Source organism: Gossypium raimondii, chromosome 9 (genome assembly GCF_025698545.1).
Source record: "Gossypium raimondii isolate GPD5lz chromosome 9, ASM2569854v1, whole genome shotgun sequence".
Classification (NCBI taxonomy): domain Eukaryota; kingdom Viridiplantae; phylum Streptophyta; class Magnoliopsida; order Malvales; family Malvaceae; genus Gossypium; species Gossypium raimondii.
Genome location: NC_068573.1, coordinates 49,477,417 through 49,496,039, shown reverse-complemented (window position 1 = coordinate 49,496,039; position 18,623 = coordinate 49,477,417). Strand labels below are relative to the sequence as shown.

The window sequence follows — 18,623 nt, the reverse complement described above, 5'->3', positions numbered from 1 at the left end:
ATTATTATTATTTTTCCCCATCAATCAATAAATGAGATTTTATCAATTTGTTATTTGTTAAAAAGTATATTTGTCGGATACTTTTTTATTAATATTTTAATAATAAATATTATAATTTATAAATATTCAAGAATAAAATTAATACAAATAATATAAAATGAATATGGTAAGAGTTTTATATTATTTCTTTCATTGGAAAAAGCCCATTAAAGTTGACCTATTTCTTAAAGGTTTCAATAATCACAATATATTTATTTTAGAGGTGTGCATGGGCCGGGCAGGGTTCGGGTCGGGTTCAACTAAAAATCTAGGCTCGTTTATTAGGCCCAAGCCCGGCCCGGATAATGAGCCTAAAATTTTGCCAAAGCTTGATCCAGATAAAAATGTTAAAATTCCAGCCCGACCGGGCCCACTCATATTAATTTTTATATTAATTTTATATAATTTTAAAATATATATAATACATCAAAAATACTAAAAACATCAAAATAAATATTTCCCAACAAATTGAAAATAAATTTTAAAAAATATGTATACTTAAATAACACTATGATAGATGCAACTTAATAAGCAAATGCCTCTAAAATAATAACAAAATTAACAAATGTCTTTAAAATAATAACAAAATTAACAATAAAATAATTTTTATACAATGTCCAAACAATAACAACAAAATAGTAGCAACATAATAGTAAAATAGTAGCAAAATAGGGAGAAAACAATAAGAAAATAATATTAAAAAACAAAAAGAAAAACATATTCTTTTTGTCTTTTACTGAATTCTGGCCGGGCCGAACCCGAGCCAAAATGCCATACTTGAGGCCTGACCTGTTTTTTAAATGGGCATTATTTTTTTAAGCTTATATTTCTGCCCAAACCCTCCCAGATTTCGAGTGAACCTTTGGGCTGGGCCGAGTGGACCGACCCATGAACAAGTCTAATTTATTCTTATTATAGTTAATTTTTAATTAATTGCTGAGTTAATTATTCAATTTAGTAGTTATAATGACATGCTTTAGTAAGAATTATTGATACATCGATAACTTAAAAAACATATGCCTCTTGAAATCATATAAGTTCATATTCAATATTTTTATTTGCTTATTTCATTTTTCATGGGTATAACATTGGCCCATAAGCATTATTTTTTAGATGTCACATAATATATTTTATGAAAGTTATTTCATGTTGTCATAAGAAAACTATAATTAATGTATGCTCGAGTTTTGTTATGTTAATGAAAATGTCACAGGTCATGAATCAAAGTCCTTGTGATCATTGCGCACGAAATGTTACGTGGAGGTCAACTGATCAAATGTGACTTATTTAATCCATTTGAATCGGCCCGATTCGTAGAACAAATGTAATTCGATCTGTATCGTCAGTTGTAAATTTTCAAAGTAATAAAATACTTTTGAGAGAATTTTCATTTTTCAAAGAGTAATACTGACTTAGGTGGATTTGAACTAAAAAAATTGCCTAAGGTGATGCGATTTACTAAACTAAAGTTCTAACCCCATAGCAAAATATGATACTAATATTTTAAGGACTAAATTAAAACATTTAGAAGTTCAGAGACTACTCCAAAATCTAAACCATGATATTTTAATTCAAATAATTAACAACCTTGCTAATGAGTCATTAAGTAAATCGTATATATGAGTCTCATCTTATATAAATGTTATATTCTCTTCATATTAAAAAATAGTTATATTAAAAAAGTATAGGGTTAAATTATATCAGATTCAAGTATAAGATTAAATTCTAAATTTGAGCATAATAAAAGGACCAAAATTAGAATTTGACCATTCCTCAAACCAACTCCAAAACTTAAAACCCTAATTTTATTATAAACACTCAGATCACTCAAACTTCATTTCTCGCAAGCAGCTTCCGCGGCAGGGAAAATAATAATGGAGGCAGCGAGAACTGTAAAGGACGTTTCTCCCCACGAGTTCGTGAAGGCCTACGCCGCCCACCTCAAGCGCTCCGGCAAGGTTTGCTTTTAGAAACCCTTAAAAAAATGGAGGCTTGCTTGTAGATTTGAACGCTTTTTTGTTAAACTGTTTTTAGGGGTTTTTGCCTTCGGTTTAGTTTAATTTTGCATTTTGTTGCTAATGTTTACTTGAGTATGGGAAATCTTCAGAAAAAAATGCTGTTATTCGTATTGTTTCGTCTCCAGTTGATTGTTACTTTGCTGCTTCATTTCGGATCAATGGTGAATTTGTTTTTTCAAAGAATACATTATTTGAATAATAAATTGTTTGATTTACATATTTATGTGAAACTCTTTGCATATTTTTAGTTGCTATTCGTTGTTCTTTTGTTGTTGTTTTGCTTTTTTGCTCTTCAGCTAGCTTTGATGAAAAATTAGGACAGCTACAAAAAAATTGAGGCCTTAATTGGGTTCTTAATTTGTTTTTATGGTACCATGGGTTTTTTTGCAGATTATTTGCTGTTTAAATAATGCTTTATGAATGAATCTGATTGGGATAATATAATTTTTGGCTACTTGGCAACTAAGTCCACTTTGGTATTATATTTTTTTTTCCACTTTGATACTTGAACAGGGTAACTAGATTCATTTTAGTCCCTGAACTTGGATTTTGTCAAGATTTGATGATGTGATCAGTTTTCTTGGAACTGGATTGGTTGGTTGGACAGCCTGGACCATATACCGGTCTGAACAAAGGGGTTGAACCAATTGAATCAGAAATTGCTTGAAACCGGTAAAAATCTAGTTGCCAAGTTCAGGGATAAAAAATTATATATCCCAATCTGATTCATTAGCTTGATTAAGGATTCTGCGCTTTGATGTGTGTTATCGTGTGCACTGCTGAAATTTCAATAAAAGTAATGCATTGAATGTAAAATGCATTCTTAAATTAGTAATTGAATAATACTTAATCAGTGTCTTGTGGCAGTAGGTAAGCAAACCTTTTATTATATGCCTAATTTTTCTTGATGTTTAAAGAATAAAGTAATAAGGGGTTTAGGTCAATGTATGGCTTTTTGTTCCTTATGTTTGCTTTTCTCCTGCTTTTGAACAGATTGAGCTTCCTCCATGGACCGATATTGTCAAGGGTGGTAAATTGAAGGAGCTTCCACCGTATGACCCTGATTGGTACTATATAAGAGCTGGTATGTAGATATCTCACTCTCGAATCCTTTTTCCACTTGTTATTTTTTATTATGTTTGTTTAGGCACCTATCAGAGAGTGCTACTAATGCACCATATGCATCTATAACTTCTCATAAAATCCGTACTACGTTACTTTGTAGCTTCCATGGCAAGGAAAATCTACTTGAGGGGAGGTCTTGGTGTTGGTGCCTTCAGGAGGATATATGGAGGAGCCAAGAGGAACGGTAGCCGCCCACGCCATTTCTGCAAGAGCAGTGGGTCTATTGCTCGTCATATTCTCCAGCAATTGCAGAATGTGTACATCGTCGATCTTGATACTAAAGGGTGAGTCCCCCCTTTTATATGACTCTTGGCTTTTGTAAATTCTTTTTTTCTATTAGCTTTAATACTTTGGTGGCATCAAAGCTAATTGGTTTAGTACGCTATGAATATTTCATGAGGAGGCAATTCGGCTAGGATTGTTAGAATCTAGCAAAACTAGCTCGAAAGGATTCAAATATAACGATTTTCATTTTTTTCATTTGGAAAAAACATTTGATATAACAATGCTAGATTTCCTTTTTTTTTTTTCTATTAATCATTTCGGGTCTTAAACTCGTATCTCGAAAAAATTTAAGAACTAAATTGCAGAAGTTATTTATTTAGAGCCTGTATTAATTATATTGGTAAAAGTATTATGAAAGCTCCTGTTCTAGGAGTCAAATTGCATTTTGCCCCCTTTAGTAAAAAAATGAGCAAATTAGTCATTGTATGTTAGGTCAAAGAGCAAACTGGTCCTTTTTATTAAAAAATTCATTCATTTCTTTTGTTAAAAATTGACGTGATTAACAGAATAACCATAATTACATGTGGCGTATCAAGTGTACCTCGTGCTGACGTATAGGATCTAGTTTTTAATAGTATAAATGGATGAAAGTTTTAACAGAAAAGATCAATTTACTCTTTGATCTAATCTAATGTACAGAGATTAATTTTCCCAATTTTTAGTAGTGGGGTAAAATGCAATCAAATTCCTAGTACAAAGGTCTCCATGATATTTTTACCTAACTATATTGCATATTATCAATGTTATCTAGATTTATATATCCAATACATATTCATATATGCATGGAACGCTTTGAATCTATGAAAAAACTTAGAAATGAAAAAAATTGAGTATCCTCGAAGTTCTTTATTTTTATGGTGGGATAGGATGCTTGGTTAGCAACTCATCTCGAGTTGGTGTAACATAGTTGTCAACATTCTTCAATCCGTTAAAACACTACTAAAATTGTATGCTTGTGTATCAGTGGTAGGAAAATCACATCGAATGGCCAACGGGATCTCGATCAAGTTGCTGGAAGGATTGCAGTTGCCCTCTGAGAAATTTCATTATATGGATTGAGTTAAGAAAAATTAGTTTGTTTGCAAGATAACTGTTTTATGAGATGGTGTTCAAATCAATTCTGTTTGTGTCCATGTCTGGTATCTTCCATTCTATATCTAGAATTTTTGTTTTCAAGTTCATTATGGTTTTTTTGTTGACTATGACCTTAAAAGTTTTGAAACTTGTTTTTAGAAAAATTTACTAGTGAAATGATCCCGAGAAAAAAAATTGGATCATGTTTGTCTTCTACACATTTGTATTCAACATTCATCCTTGTTTAGGTAAGTTTATATTTGATTAGATTAGGATAAAAGTAGTGTGAAGGTCCTTGTACCTAGAGAAATTGGATTGCATTTTGTCCCTTTCGTTTTGAAGTCCACATGACATATGTGTATTTCTTATTTTTTTATATTTTTTAAATAAAAGGGGTAAAATGTGATCTGAACTTTAGTATAAAGGTTCTTAGTGATACTATTTTACCCGTACGAGATATGATTACATAATGTTTTGAAATTTATATTTGTGTTTTATGTATAAATAAATAAATATATTGTCGGAAGCCACTTTTATTGCTTTATGTATTAAAATTTCATTATATTATCATCAATCTAATATTAAAAGTCTGCAAGTTTTTATATTTCATATAAATTAAAATTGCTAATTTTATAAGCGAAAAATGTGCTAAATAACCATTGTTATCATAAAACAACCTCGAGGTTTCACTCGATTTTTGAGGTAAATCTGCCCACTCATTTCGAAATATTTACAAAAATATATTTAATATACATAATAAGTTTTACTTTAAATAATTAAATAAATATTAAGTTTTAATTTTAAACTAAAAATTTTATTTGTTTCAAAATAAAATAAAATAAATTTATTTACTTCAAAATTAATAATTAATAATTTAATTATTAAATTAAATTAATAATGTTTTGAAATTAAATTTGGGATCAGAGTGGATTGATCAAATTTAAATTTTAGGTCGAAGTCGGGGAACGTAAAAGTTTACAAGATTTTTTCAAAAAATTAATTAAATCAGACATTTCATAATATTTTAATTCATTTGTGAGTTAGTCTAATAATGATCCATATATTAACTGCAATTATGGCTAATAAATATTTAAGTTATTATAATGTTTTGAGTTAGTAAAAGTTATTTGAATTAGTAAATAATACAATAAACTTATTTTTATTTTATAAGTTACAATTTATATACGTGAATGCCCAAACTAGGCTTAACATTTTTCTTTTAAATCATATTATTTTGTTCACCCACTTAGTGGGTGTGTTATGGTACAACAGTATAAATCTCTCTCAAAACATATATTAAAAATTAAAAATATTTTCTTAAAACATGGTTTTTAACACAAAATACGGTGAACGAGTTGGCCATAGGAACTCACCTATATATCAACAGAAAACGTCAAAAGAATTCCCACCTCAGAGCAACGCGGTTTTTCGTCTGCACCAAAAACAATAGCACACCATTTGAAGACTGTTCAAAGCTTTGTTAACTCATCTGTTTAATCTCCTTCCTTTCCTTTTTTCCCTTCTCCATAGTTTCTTTCCCGGTTAAATTCTCTGGGAAAATAGTGGGAAAGAGAAGGAATATTTTTTAGGAAAAAAAGATGGGATGTTGTCAAAGTAAAGGCGCTGATTCCAAAGCTAATAGGATTGCTCGGTGGCGATCAACTGGCATTGTTGCTTTACGTGATGCCAAATTGAAGGCAAGCCATTTACCTCTCTTGGGTGCTTTTTTGTTTTTTTGATCCGTTTATATGTAATTCGAGTATTTCGAGGAAGTCGATAGATATTTTAGATGATTATGATTTCTGGGTTTATCTTAAATTTATTTGATTCGATGTTATTTTAGAGCTTTTAAGAGTGTTTTTATTGCTTATTATTAGACCAATTCTGCACCGCAATCCCATGTGTGCGTGTGTGTGTTTTGGGGTCTTTATACAGTAAGTTTTCAATGAATTTTTGTTATTTAAATGTGTAATTAAGTATTTTATCATTTAATTTTGTTTGCTAATAGTTATTATGAATTGCAAATTAAAGATGCTTTGTTCTTGGAGAATTGAAGGCATGAATTTACATTTAGTCAACTAGGTCAGAATTGGTATTGTGTTTTAGTCATTAATTTATTTTTGATTAATTGTTGTTTTGCTTTTTAGCTTTTTTTTTTTAAAACACCTTTCTATGAGCAAAAAACTATAAAAATCAAGTAGCCAAAGCTAGGGTTGAGAACTGTAGTGTTTGGTTCAGTTTTTATTGTATTTGGTCCATTTCTAATTGGTGTTCGGTTTATGGTTCCTTGGTCCTAAGATGAAAAGCTGTCATTATTCACATTGAACTGAATTTTTTTTATTTAATTTTGTATAATATGTTCTTTTTATTCCTGTTTTAGAGAAAAGAAAACCTTTAAAATATTATATAAATGATTTTTTTTAAGAAAAAAAATTAAAACCCAATGAATAAACAATTGAATTCAGTTTGGGTTGGTTCAGTTTTCAAAAGAAACCAAAATATGGCACATTGACCATAAATTTTTCTCGTAACCAAACCGAACCGTTGCCATTCCTATCCAAAATGGCAATCAAAGAAAGCCTTAATCTAACATGTTGGCCTTTTGTGTGGGGATCAATTACAATTAGATAGATGCAGGGTTCATGCTAATTGGTTATTCAAATGTTATGCCGTATTGGATGAAAACACATGGTTGTTCTTCTATTGGGGGATTCTTGCATTTGTTCAATTGTGTGTCTGCTGATGTGTGCTTTGACTTGAACAGACATTTCCCGATGAAGTTCTTGAGCTGGATAGATCTGTGCGTACTCTTGATTTAACGCACAATAAATTAGGTTCGGCCTGTCCCAACTTAAGAATTTCCTTTAAGGAGAAAAAAAGAATCTTAAACTGGCTTAGTGAATTCTTAGGTTTATTAATTAATTTTATCTTTCCGTGCAGTTGAAATTCCTGTGGATATCAGCAAATTAGTCAACATGCAGCGTCTGGTAAGACTTACGTGCAAGTACTGTTAGCAATATTTACAGCTTCTTTTGACACGTACATGTTGAATAATGCTGTTTTCTTGTTGAATTACTGTTTCCATGTTCGTAACTTTTTGCGACACTGAGTGTGCTGTTATAATCAGCAAATGCATTTGATTAAATTATTTTATCAAACATGAATATTTGTTTGTCCTCATTAGCATATTCACTTATTGCGATGGATGAAGAGATTTTATTTAAAGCTTAGCTACATTTTAACGTATCTCTTTCTCTTTTTTCCCCATCCAGATTTTAGCCACTAATCTTATCGAGCGACTACCAATTAATATCGGGAAGCTTCAGTCTCTGAAAGTTATGATACTTGATGGGAATCAAATTACTTCCTTACCTGATGAATGTAATATCCTTTTCTAAATAAGTAAGAAAAATCTAATATGTACCCATTTCTTTGCCTCCATTGTTTGCGGATTTGCTTTCGTGGCAATGTCAGCAAACTTCATGGGGTAAATGTACTGTCTCACTGCCTTCTAACTGCATTCTTCTGTCCAGTGGGCCAGCTGGTAAGACTTGAGAAGTTATCGATCTCTGGAAATATGTTAATGTCCTTGCCCGAGACTATTGGCAGCTTGCGCAATGTAAGTGACCCTACTTATATAATAATGAACCTTGTAGAACTGTTCTTGATTCTTGGTTTCACAAAGATTTGCATCTTTGCCTGGTTTAAGCTTCCGTAATAATCTCGAGATCAGCCAAGTTAATCTTATTTTGATTTTTACGATTATTATATGGTAATTTGTTAATGAAGAAAAAGAATGCTAAGAGGTATTAGACATTTGATAAAGCACTAAGTAAACCTACAATAAATGAGTGGGGTATGCCATATGTTTAGAATGTTTCAAATAGTTCATGGATCTAATTTACGTTGTTTTGTACTGCAGCTGTCATTACTTAATGTGTCTAACAACAAGTTAAAGTATCTTCCTGAATCAGTTGGGAGCTGCTTTTCTTTGGAAGAGCTGCAAGCGAATGGTATGTTTATGCATGCATATTTAGCAGTTATCACTTCTCTACTAAAATTGCTTGCCTGCTTTTAAAGCTCATTTGTTAAATAATTGTTTTTCAAATATGTGTTAGACATTGTTTTTCTACTTTCATGTATTTCTATCATATTTCTAAAACTTAAGGATTTATGACTTTCTGTAAATTTGCAGATAATCTTATCGAAGAACTTCCTGCATCTGTTTGCAATCTTGTTCACTTAAAGTCACTTTGTTTAAACAATAACAAAGTCAGCCAGGTATTTAATACACTGTTCGCATCATTTCTAACTTCTTCCTGCTGCATAACACTAGTAGTTTTTTCGAATTTCTTTTGCCCTTTGCATAAGTCGTGCTGGTTACCTAAGTTACTCGGCCTTGTGTGTGAATGTCAAATATGAGTATGTACCCGACATAAGTATGATCAGATTTTTCTAGATTTCTCCATGTATTTGGAGGATCCTTGGAAGTTGTACCCCTGTATCCTTGTATTAGACACAAGTTTTGGACATGGGCACTTCAAGAAAAATGAGGAGTCGGGGAAACATCAGCTGATGTCTTACAAGAAATATGGCAATGTTTCTCAATTGTGTTTTGTCTAAATCAGGAAGCTTTCAAAGATATCCTTTAAGGTTTTGGTAGAGGCCTTATGGTACAATTGAAAATTAATGCTGAAATGGATAAAATGCGAATATTTGAGAAGATTAGGTTTGAAAAGCTTGGTTTGAATATTTGTTGCTGATCATGTAGGTTCATGCAATGACGTGGCCAATACTGGCATGTGTCAGACACGGATATGTTCAATTTTTAGGTTTTTCAATGTATTTGGAGAGTTATATCCTTTATACCTATGTCCAGAAATGTGTACTTTAAGAAAAATGAAGAGTCCAGACAGCATAGTTCTTAACATAAAGAATGTATACTTTCCTTTAAATAATTGAATCATACGGAAAAAATATAATTATAAAATCAATCAGGTGTATCTTATGTGGAGAGCTAGATTTGAGCTGTGCATTGGCTGCAGAGGACCTGGGTTGCTGATTGCTCCAACTCTTTATATATTCTTTAGATATCCGTACCCGTGACATGTTTGACAAAATTTTGGATATGGATATAGGGATTGAGCTTCCAAGGACCCGCTAAATACATGGAAAAACCTAGAAAAATTGAATATTCTCATACTCAACACTAACATCTTAGTCCAAGTACCATAGCACGGAACTCCCTATGTGAATGCAGCTTATACAAATATGTACATAGCAACTCATGCAGATTCGCTTTACTGAGTGGAAAAAGAATCTGAATGTTAAGCCCTGTGATTTTTGTTATATAAATTGTTTGAGGACAGTGTTCTGTAGTTCGTTTTCGATTTATACACCGATATCTCTTGGTTGACAGATTCCTCCTAATTTATTGAAAGACTGCAAAGCTCTTCAGAATATCTCTCTGCACGGCAATCCTATTTCAATGGATCAGTTTCAGCAAGTAAGTATCTCCATGATTCACTTCCAGATATGGTTCAAGTAATCCAGAAAATAAAAATCACTAAAGCTTCATGTGTTTTAATTAACTGAAAAAATACATATTCAGATGGAAGGGTTCCAAGAATTCGAAGCAAGAAGGAAGAAGAAGTTTGACAAGCAAATTGACTCTAATGTGATGATTGGTTCGAATGGCCTCGATGAGGGTGTCGATCTATAAACTCTGCTGCATTTCTAGTTCCGGTAAGTTTGAGTCTTACAGCATTAAGTTTATTGCACATAGACACTGAAGTTATTGGATAAAACAACTTAAATGATGTTATGTCAGTACTAGCCTATGAGGTATTCGAGTCTTGATGATGTATCACTTAAATTAGCGATCTATTTTTAGACCTTTTGATATTTAAGACTAGAGATACTCGAACCGGAAAAATGGTAAAATCAGCTGATGCTGTTCTTATACATAATGCCGATATATACGACATAGAGCTTATTGGCTGCAGAAAGTACTTGCGCTGAAACAAATTGATAGTTTATAGATGAAGTAGGATGCATGCAGGCTAAACCATGTCCTCCTAGGGTTGGCAAAATAACCCGAATTTATCGGCTTTTATCCTGACCTGATCATTAAGGGACAGTTTTTTTCCTTAAATTGGGTTTAGGAGCAGGTAGGTGGATCATTTTTAGGTTTGGTCAGGACAGTTTTAGATAAAATCCGTCCCACCTTATCCCAAAGATCCATACATCTTTTTAGCGAATCGGTAGTGTAAGAACAAAGTTTACAATTAGGTACATTAACTCAACGGAAATGAAAGTTCATGTACCCGAGTATGAATATCATTTTTAGGTGTCGAATTGTTAAAAAGTGTACCGTTAGAGGCCAATTTACATGTTTTCCCGAATTAGGAACTCCATATTTTGTCTTGTATATTCCCCTTTTTTTTATATTAAAATCAACCATTTCTTTTTCCCATTTGAACAGAGGGGACAATGGTTTCAAATCTTGAGCAGCAACAGATACCAAAGAGTGTGGATTGGGACAGATCATGTTGATAATTTACTAGTTTTTTTTCTCTTAAAAAATAAAATGTATATTTGCAAAATTGGGGTTGGATTTTATTTGTAAATAATTGATATTTAGCTTTCGTTTTTATTTATAGTTTTTACCATAATGCATGTAATTTGCAGAGACTTGTATATCGTTAAAAGGATGGTTTCGCTTTTGAAATATTTTTATAGTGAATTACAACTTGAAATCCTAGTGATTAGGTACAATGATTAATTTCAATCCTAGATTTTAAAATCATTTGCATTTTGGGTGACTGAAGATGCTAATTTTTTTAAAATAAATTAGGTTAATTAAATAATTCATTCTAGTGGAAATTTTAATTTAACATGCATATGCATATATGTAAAGGACAAAGGAATTTTCTTATATTTAGAGGATAGTACGAGTATAGATATTAAAGTCGACAAAAAAACTGTACTAACCTAGAAAAGCTATATTATAGCATATGAAAGGGAATCTCGAACGATTATCTGCAAGCCGGAGCAACAAAGTCGGGGAATACTAGGAAGGCAATCGACAACGGAGTGATGGATATCGGAGACTTAACATTAACACGAACAGGGTCTAGCCTTGGGATGTTTCCAGTACTTGTAAGTTCTAAAGGAATGCCATTAAGAACCATAGTTCGGGTTTGAAGGTACCCATTTTTTGGAGTTAAATGATACTCTTCTCTGTATGAATATTCGTCAGAAGAAGCTTTGATTTCGGCTCCGGAAGCTGTGTTCTTAAGACTCCGTGAGAAGCTCTTCCTGCTGATGTTTTGTTGTTCTGTAGCCAACCTGATGTTGTTGTTCATACTGTTTTGAACATCCGTAATGAATTTCGTCTGATCACTCAAGTTGATCACGAGTAAAGTCACACCAATCTGCATAGACATGAATGTTAAATATAGATATATATTAAAACTTTTCATATATTTTAAGAATTTTCCGAAAAATCATCCGCAACATAATCTCACTCACTCTTCCCTTAGAACAATGGGCGTAAGATCGCAAAAAGGGGGATGCATCACTACCAACAGCTAAAACCACTTTTCCCATCAAACGATGCCATAGAAGTGCACTGTTCAGCACCATTAAAACATAAAAAAGGTCTTTATACACAAAGTTAGTCAAATTTCAGTGTCAGTGTCTGATATGTTCGAAAGCAAAGAAAGCCCCAAAGTAAAATGTCCTCTTCATACAAATTGCACACTTATATATGAAATAAACTCCACAGTTCTGTCACCCTTCCCCCTTCAAGTTCACCACTCGGATTTGAGTGTCAATGTCAGATACCTTTATGCTTCTCTTCAATTTTTTTAAAAGTTTTTCCATATATTTGGTCGGTCCTATATTTCAATGTATGTCAGGTACAAATATTTTAAGCAAAAACGAAGCAACGTAAAACCAAAATGACAAACAAGCAAAGAACTTGAAATGACTATTCCTTGCCTGTAATAATCGGGGTTTGGAACATATGTTGTGGCATTGAGAAGACCATAGTTGCCACCAATTAGTGTTTGCCGACAATATACTTTAGTATGGTACTTGGAAGCCATTCCAAGTTGATCTAAATACCTAAAATCATGACAATAAGATCATTTCATTCAAAACTCAAATTTCAAACTCCTAATCTATGATTTCAACCACAAAAGCCAACCTGTATACCAAAGGGTAATGCTAAACGGGTTTAGTTCAGAAATTGTGATTACCAAAAGCTGTTGACGAATGTGTCAGACACGTGAGGACCGCCGCTGTTATAAGCCCCACCGGATTCTCCGACCCATGCGGAAGACCAAGGACCATGCGTCTGGACGGTGCGTGCGAGATTGATGAAAGTATTTGCAACCTTGTTCAAGTGGTTAGGATCCAATATCTTACTCACAAGTTTGGGATCAGAACCTGAATTGAAAAATAAGGCTTAAAAAATATCAGATAAAGCCCCAACACAATGATACATTCCCATTACAAAAGAGTATATGTTCCAATGTTATAAGCGAAATGTCTGTTAACCAAGTCTTTTCAAAATAAAAACAGGGTTTATTCTCATCTAATCCAATTCTTTTTTGTTGAACCAAGTGAAGTATTCAACTCAATTCAACCAACTGATTTGATCCTGGTTTTTCAACACAGTGTATAAGTGATATAAGTATTATGGAGGCTAGAAGTTAGATTGCATTTTGGCTCATGTACTCAAAAAATGGGCAAATTAGTCCCTATATGTTAGATCAAAAGGCAAACTGGTCCTTTTATTAAAAATTTCATCTATTTTTACGGTTAAAAATTGTTTATGGACATCAGTAGGAGGTACACGTGGCATGTCACGTGTCACTGTCTAGTTATTCCATCAACTATGTTAATTTTCCTATTTTTTAAGTAGCGAGTAAAATACAATCTAACTCCTAATATATAGACTTCCACAAAATTTTTACCGTGTATAAGAAACTACCCTAAACTCACCAGCACCCAAATTGTATATGTGATGGCTTATAGCATCAAGTACATTTGAGCCAGAGACCTGAAGAAGCTTGGTGAACCATTGTTGGTTAAAGAATCCTCCTGGTGCAACTAATGATGGTTCAAATTGGGAGCCTCTGTATAACTCTTTTATGATTTTCTTTAGGTGGATCAAATCTTTCCCGTATCGGTCAGCATGAACATGTGCACCAACACCATTTCCACTCAATTCATTACCTAAAACAGTAGACAAAGGCTTCATTAGATTCTAAACTAGTTACAAAAATGATATGTTTGCTACAGTAAAAATCGATGTTGCATTCAAAATATAAATTAAATATTATTAATCATTATTAAAATAATAAAATAAAAAAATGTTGGTGTCATAGTAAGATGGAGCGACACCCTCTAAAACCGAATAAATGAAATTCGATTCGAATCAAGTTAATTATCTATTTTATTTAATTCAGTTTTTAGAAAACTACTGCAGAAAATTTCCAAATCTAAACCGAATGGACCATTATCACTACTAACATAAAGTGCTGTGTACCATATTCCCATGAATCTATCTGGTATCCCTTTGAAAAGGAGTACTTGATAAAATCTTGTGCATTGCTAGAGTCCCATTCCCCTCCCCAAAGGCTCCCCTTTATTTTATGTCTCCCATAGAGTGCATTCAAGCCAAAGGTCAACATCACACTGCAAAATTTGGAATCAAGTGATACTCGTATTAGCAGCATAAGCTTTATATAGGTTGCTTCTACTATTCATTTTTCTTGAAAACTAAATATGAGCATAAGGATGTGATCACGGGTGAAGTCAAGAAAATAGTTTAGGGGTAAAAGGGTATGACCGACCAACCCAATTATATTTTAAGAATACTGGTCACATAATTAATTTTTGATGAAATTTAAGTTCAAAGATCAAAATAAATCTAGTTGTTAAATTCTAATACCAAAATAGTCTTAATTGTCAAATTCGCGCATCGAAATGAATATCTTCCTTGAAATACCCTATGCAAACAAACCTTAATGTATATTTATATGTGTTGAAAACTTTTTAAATTTACCTTCTATGGGGAATTTTACAATACTAGAAATGCTAATCTTACCTGGTAGCATTGAAGAAATGGTTTAGTTCATCCCACCTTTTCATCTGCAAACATCCCTTTGAAAATCCAAACAGCCCATGTTTCATCTTTCTGAATGGATGGCAAGGAGACTTCAAATTTCCAACATTATACAACACTTGATCTTGCAAAGACCCTCCAATTCGTATTCTCAAACGGTTGAAAGCTATACAATGTGAAGAACAAAGATTAGCCCAATCATGCTTCACAACAAATAAACTCAGCAACATACAGAAACGAAGCTGTCAAAGTATAATTTTACCTTTATATATTCTTATTATTTTAGAAATTTTAAAAAAATTAAACTGAAAATTTTTCATTTTTGAAGGGCAAAAGTGTATATTTACCATTAAATTATAGTTTTAAAAACTTTAAAAGACTAGAATAATATTTTGCCATTTTTAAGGGCCAGGGCCCTGCCTACCCCTTGGGTGTATGAGGTATGGTCTTCTGAATGTAAAAAATCGAATATAACCATATGTATCCGACTTCACCCTGAAACAGGATAGTATAAATACAAACCTTGGATTGCTTTGGTAAGGATAGGATGAGACAGGTCCTGTTACAAAAACAGAAAAGCAGATTTAGTTACTAAATTGCTTCAATAACAGCTATATTCAGGGGTAGTCTTTATGAAAATTTAAATTAGTAAAGGTAAAATTTTATTTTTACCCTTTAAAATGATAAAAAAATAATTTAATCTCCTAAAATGATAAAGATATAGATATTAAAGTGGTCGTAAAATATATAATTTAATTTTGTCCCTAAAACAATTTTCTGACTTCATCCTAATTATATTGCTCTAACTTTTCTTTTTCCTAAAGTATCCTTCTTTGATACATATTAAGACAAGGGTAGGGGAGTCTTATTTCAAAATATGAAAAGATAAACCACACCAAATGTCATTAAATTATTAGTAAATTTACATCTTAGTCACTTAACTTCAAAAAGTTACAAAATGGTCACTGAACTATTCAAAAATTTTCATTTAAGTCATTAAGCTATTCGAAAATTCATATTTAAATTATTGGGCTATTAAGTTTTTCTTTTTATTCTTTTTAAATTTAGATTCTGAGCTCTAAATGACAATTCAACAATTAATACGGTAAATCAGTAACCATTGATGAGTAGAAGAACATAACTCATATCCAAGTTGATTTGACGATCAATGTCAGAGATTGAAGAAGCTGTTTGGATTTTGGTTCACAAATTCGTAATGTTCACAATTGTTTAATGAAAAAAAAACTAAAAATGTAGAAGAGCTTTTGATTAGTGTAGACAGTGTGAACAGAGAATGTCATACAATAGCAATTTTAATAACTCAGTGACTTAAATGAAAAATTTTGAATTATTTATTGGCTATTTTGTAACTTTTTAAAATTAAGTAATTAAAATATAAATTTACTAATCATTTAGTGAGCTTCGATAAAGTTTATCCAATATGAAAAAATATACTCATAGTCAATACCACTCTTAAATGCGTGTAACATAACCAAAAAAAAAAACAATAAATTCAAAAAGAAAATTTAATCTTGAGAAGAATCCTCACCAAAGTTATTGCAGATGTATAGTGCCACGGACACTGCTTATAATCACACTTATCATGAGGCCACCAATCGATTGTAGCACAAACGAAATTATCATCGGTTTGAGCAATACTTGTAGTCCCATCAACTACAATTGTTCCATAACTAATATCTTCAGCCAAAATTGTAGGGATTGAAGCCACAAATACGATCAAAATCATGCCAAATTCCATTTCATTAACTGTGAACAAAGTTACACAATTCTATCAGAAATTGAACCTCTCTTGTGGCATAACATGAAATGAGTTGCAAAGACAAAGAATCTTGAATGTTTCAAACATCTTTCCAGAATATTACTAAATTGAAAGATATCAAATCTTAAGACCTTGCTCAGCTATTTGCAGCTGTGTTAGGAATCGGATGATTATAGTATAAGGCTGAACTTTTTTTTAAGATTTTTCCACCATGTTTGTTATACCTTTACTCTCGGAGACCTTATACCCTCATAAACAACCCTCAGACTTGTGCCGAACAAAAGTCTTGCTTACTCTTTGGATAAACCCCTTAGGGCACTCTTCGACTCTACAGTCGCATGAGCACATGTGAACACAGATAAACCCACTTATTAACCGCCACTTTTAGTCCCAACTACTCTATCTAAGCCCACGGGAACAGACTGTTAGGCCACCTTTTCTTGATTTGCTTATGGTGATGACACATAACACCTCGAGATTATAACTAAGAGTATGTAAACCCTTAATCCTGACTGAAAACAGGATCACTTTTTTCTCTTTCTCTCCCTCTCTCCTACACTTCTCCTTAATACCCGATTTAACACTACCATAATCCAAGCACCCTCTACCGTGGCTCTCCACCTTACACTAATCAAGGTGAACCGTCCAATGCTACTACCATCTCTGGTTTGTCTGATCTCAACATTGTTTCTCTCCCTCTCTCCTACACTTCTCCTTAATACCCGATTTAACACTACCATAATCCAAGCACCCTCTACCGTGGCTCTCCACCTTACACTAATCAAGGTGAACCGTCCAATGCTACTACCATCTCTGGTTTGTCTGATCTCAACATCAACAATGTTGATATCAAAATATTTGTCAGACAGATGCTTTAACTAAATCAAAGCCAAACCAGGTAAGGATATAGTGGGATAACACACTTTATAATTGACTGCAGCTTCTAATCTAATTCCATCTAAGAACTGCCATTTACAATGAGCTAATTTAGCATTTTCTAAGTAAATTTCAGAAGAAAAAAAATATTAATTATCGAGAAGGCATGTTTATAGATTCATTCAAACACCGACAGTGTTTATATTTATATAATCTCAAAACATAAAAAAAAAACATCATTAATGCATCAACGTACATATGCCATAAGAATGGAACAAAAAATAAGGCCATTGTTCTTCACTGAGTTTTACTCAAATCCAAAATCAGTCGAAGTTTCAAACTTCAACAAAACTGTAAACAACCCATTGAAGAGAAAACTAACCTGCAATTGCCAAAGACAAAAATTATGAATTATGATCAAGCTCAACTCTAACATGTTAAACAAAAGAAGGGAGGGGGGAAGAAAACCGATATAAGAAACCAGCCTTTTGGGGGGGGAAAAGGCAAAACAGGGAAATGCAACGAAGTTTCTTTAGAAAGAGCAAACAACAAACAAGCACACAGTCATACACTGTCAAATCATTATTTTAAGGCTCCACTGTCACTTTTCCACGACATCGAAAAAGATGTTTGATGAAATGCGTCAGAGAACACAGAATTGTGGGGTTTGGCTAAAAATTTACGTTAAAAACATTATCATTCACGTATAAAAGAAAAAGCTTCACCTTCACCATGAATGTATAGTAAAATTTTTTGTTAAGCTGGAAAGCTTATTAGCACCGCAAAGACAATGACTTAACAACAGCTGTTGAAATAGAGAGATTGTTGTTGCCTTTTTAAGTAATGCCTTCAACTACAACTTTTGATGATTTTTACTCAATGAGAAGAACTCGAGCATTAGACCAGGCAAACACACGTTAGTCTCGATTCTTGGGGCTTTAAGATTGGGTCAACGATAATGAAAATCATTCTTGACTTAAATTTGAGTTTGAACCGGAGAATTTTAGTAATAATTCCAAGGTTAAATTTCAATATTTTTGAAAATTCACCGAGGAAACCACTGATTTAATCAGGTTCAATTGGTCAATAGTAGGTCTAACAATAATTAGTTAATTAATTAAAAAAATTAAATTTATTAAACTTTCAATCATCAATTTTTTCTCGGTTCCCAGAGATTCGTTAAGGGGTCGGTTCAACCCTTTTGTTTAGATTAATATACTGACCAATTTTCAATTTGATTAGATGGTCTGATTTGCTGGCCTAGAACTATAAGATAGACATTATATCA

The 18,623-nt window shown here is 32.5% G+C and overlaps 3 protein-coding genes across 4 annotated transcripts; 2 read left to right on the top strand and 1 right to left on the bottom strand.

Moving 5' to 3' along the window:
* Positions 1-1,837: 1,837 nt before the first annotated feature.
* LOC105800795 (40S ribosomal protein S19-3) lies at positions 1,838-4,757 on the top strand. Its single transcript, XM_012632125.2, has 4 exons — positions 1,838-1,997; positions 3,051-3,141; positions 3,283-3,466; positions 4,432-4,757. The coding sequence occupies exons 1-4, from the start codon at positions 1,914-1,916 to the stop codon at positions 4,502-4,504; spliced, it is 432 nt and encodes a 143-aa protein (XP_012487579.1). The 5' UTR covers positions 1,838-1,913; the 3' UTR covers positions 4,505-4,757.
* A 1,157-nt stretch (positions 4,758-5,914) lies between these two features.
* LOC105800792 (plant intracellular Ras-group-related LRR protein 7) lies at positions 5,915-11,325 on the top strand. The gene is made up of 10 exons (XM_012632123.2): positions 5,915-6,238; positions 7,306-7,375; positions 7,482-7,528; positions 7,814-7,922; positions 8,075-8,160; positions 8,464-8,554; positions 8,737-8,822; positions 9,961-10,047; positions 10,153-10,286; positions 11,026-11,325. Exons 1-9 carry the CDS (start codon positions 6,140-6,142, stop codon positions 10,261-10,263), a joined length of 786 nt encoding a protein of 261 aa, XP_012487577.1. The 5' UTR covers positions 5,915-6,139; the 3' UTR covers positions 10,264-10,286; positions 11,026-11,325.
* A 130-nt stretch (positions 11,326-11,455) lies between these two features.
* LOC105800791 (heparanase-like protein 1) lies at positions 11,456-17,876 on the bottom strand. 2 transcript variants are annotated; one of them, XM_012632119.2, is made up of 10 exons: positions 17,718-17,876; positions 16,229-16,446; positions 15,202-15,238; positions 14,662-14,845; positions 14,101-14,249; positions 13,554-13,787; positions 12,806-12,995; positions 12,546-12,671; positions 12,075-12,174; positions 11,456-11,977 (listed from the first exon to the last, which is right to left on the bottom strand). In XM_012632119.2, exons 2-10 carry the CDS (start codon positions 16,436-16,438, stop codon positions 11,579-11,581), a joined length of 1,629 nt encoding a protein of 542 aa, XP_012487573.1. In that variant the 5' UTR covers positions 16,439-16,446; positions 17,718-17,876; the 3' UTR covers positions 11,456-11,578. The 2 variants fall into 2 exon arrangements, with proteins under 2 accessions (XP_012487573.1, XP_012487574.1); XM_012632120.2 differs by having other exon boundaries at positions 17,592-17,722.
* Positions 17,877-18,623: the final 747 nt, after the last annotated feature.